The sequence below is a fragment of the Nicotiana sylvestris genome, chromosome 4 (assembly GCF_000393655.2).
Source record: "Nicotiana sylvestris chromosome 4, ASM39365v2, whole genome shotgun sequence".
In the NCBI taxonomy this organism is placed as follows: Eukaryota; Viridiplantae; Streptophyta; class Magnoliopsida; order Solanales; family Solanaceae; genus Nicotiana; species Nicotiana sylvestris.
In genome coordinates this window covers 51,842,929-51,844,914 of record NC_091060.1, presented here as the reverse complement: position 1 = coordinate 51,844,914, position 1,986 = coordinate 51,842,929, and the positions used below count along the sequence as shown (strand labels likewise).

The window sequence follows — 1,986 nt, the reverse complement described above, 5'->3', positions numbered from 1 at the left end:
AAAAAAATTGTTGTGCTTTTTTATTGGAAAAACTCTTTATTGGTCACGCTCAATCCAACTATCAAATTATAAGGTTCGTTTCTACATGCCCAATGGGTGTTAGGAGTCTTTTAGTTTTTAGCTTCCTAATATTTTTTGAGTTCTTTGTTTGATGAGTTCTTCACATTATTAGAATTTGTTACACTCTAGGAAACATAGTTTTAGCTTTAGATGTCGGTTATGTAGGGCTATATATAGCCATATTCGTTTCAATAAAATTATTGAGTTCTTCCTTCATATTTCTTCTCTTTGCATAAGTTTTCTTTGGTTTTCAACATTTGGTATCAAAGCCCTATCACGGCATTAGAAGTCGCAGTCTTCTAAGTGTTTGGCAATCCAAATATGATAACAGAGAGTTCCTTTGTCCAACCGGTAGTACCGTTGTTTGATAGGCACTATGATCATTGGATGATGCTTATGGAGAATTTTCTACCATCGAAGGAATATTGGGGCCTTGTGGAGGATGGGATTCCTGCAGCAACAGAAGGTATGACTGATGCACAGAAGAAGAACATTGATGATCAAAGATTGAAAGACTTGAAACCAAAAAACTTTCTGTTTCAAGCATTAGATCGTTCAGTGTTAGAAACAATTCTGAAAAAGGAGACTGCAAAGGATATATGGGATTCTATGAAGCAAAAATATCAGGGTAATACACGAGTTAAGAGAGAACAATTACAATCTCTTCGCAAAGAGTTTAAAATTCTGCACATGAAGGTAGGAGAAATCGTGAATGAATTTTTTGCTCGAACTCTCACCATTGCTAACAAGTTAAAAACAAATGGTGAAGACAAAGGAGATGCAGGGGTCGTGGAAAATATCTTGAGATCCATGACTCCCAAGTTCAATTATGTTGTATGTTCTATTGAGGAATCCACGGATACAAGCACGATAACTATTGATGAGTTGCAAAGCAATCTGCTTATGCATGAATAGTGCATGAGCTCTATAGTTGCGGATGAACAAGCCTTAAAGATTGCTCATGGAGAACAATCTGGTGGAAGGGGTCAAGGCTTTGGAAGGGGAGGTCGTGAAAAGGGAAGAGGAAGATTTGACAAAGCTACAGTGGAGTGTTACAACTATCACAAGCTAGGACATTTTCAATGGGAGTGTCCACAAAAGGAAAAAGTGACCAATTATGCAGAAACCCAATGAGAGATGTTGTTGATGGAGTATGTTGATTCAGGTGATGATAACAATGAAGCCACATAGTTTCTTGACTCAGGATGCATGCAGTAATCATATGTGCGGAAAGAAGGAATACTTTTTCGATTTTGATGGATGTTTTAGAGATTCAGTGAAGTTGGGTAACAATTTAAGATTAAGTATAATAGGAAAGGGAAATATAAGGCTTCAGGTGAATGAAACAACACATGTTATCACAAGTGTGTTTTATGTACCAGAACTGAAAAATAAACTATTGAGTATTAGACAGTTACACGAAAAGGGGCTTGATGTTTTGTTTCAACGCGGTCAATGTAAGGTGTACCATCCTGACAAAGGCTTAATTATGGAGACACAAATGACTTCAAATAGGATGTTTGTCGTGCATGTTGTATCTCGACCTATAGCATCTGCTTGCTTCAATAGAATTACAGAAAATGTAGTGCAACTTTGTCATTGTTGGTATGGGCACTTAAGCATTAAAGGCTTACAGATTCTTTAGCAAAAAGGCATGGTGCATGGTTTGCCGCAACTCAAAACTCCTTTGAAACTATGCAAAGACTGTTTGGTGGGAAAGCAATAACGTGATCCATTTCCAAAGAAGAGAAATTGAAGAGCTTCACAAGTTCTAAAGCTAATATACGCTGATATATGTGGTCCGATCAAGCCTATATATAATAGCAAAAAGAGGTATCTGCTCAGATTCATTGATGATTTTAGCAGAAAATTATGGGTTTATTTTTTGACTGAGAAGTCTGAAGCCTTTGCTATTTTCAAAAGATT

General features: G+C 36.8%; 1 protein-coding gene across 1 annotated transcript; it reads left to right on the top strand.

The window, feature by feature from the left end:
• The first annotated feature begins 381 nt into the window (after positions 1-381).
• On the top strand, positions 382-1,194 carry LOC138889534 (uncharacterized). The gene is made up of 2 exons (XM_070172855.1): positions 382-894; positions 976-1,194. Exons 1-2 carry the CDS (start codon positions 382-384, stop codon positions 1,192-1,194), a joined length of 732 nt encoding a protein of 243 aa, XP_070028956.1.
• The last annotated feature ends 792 nt before the right edge of the window (positions 1,195-1,986 follow it).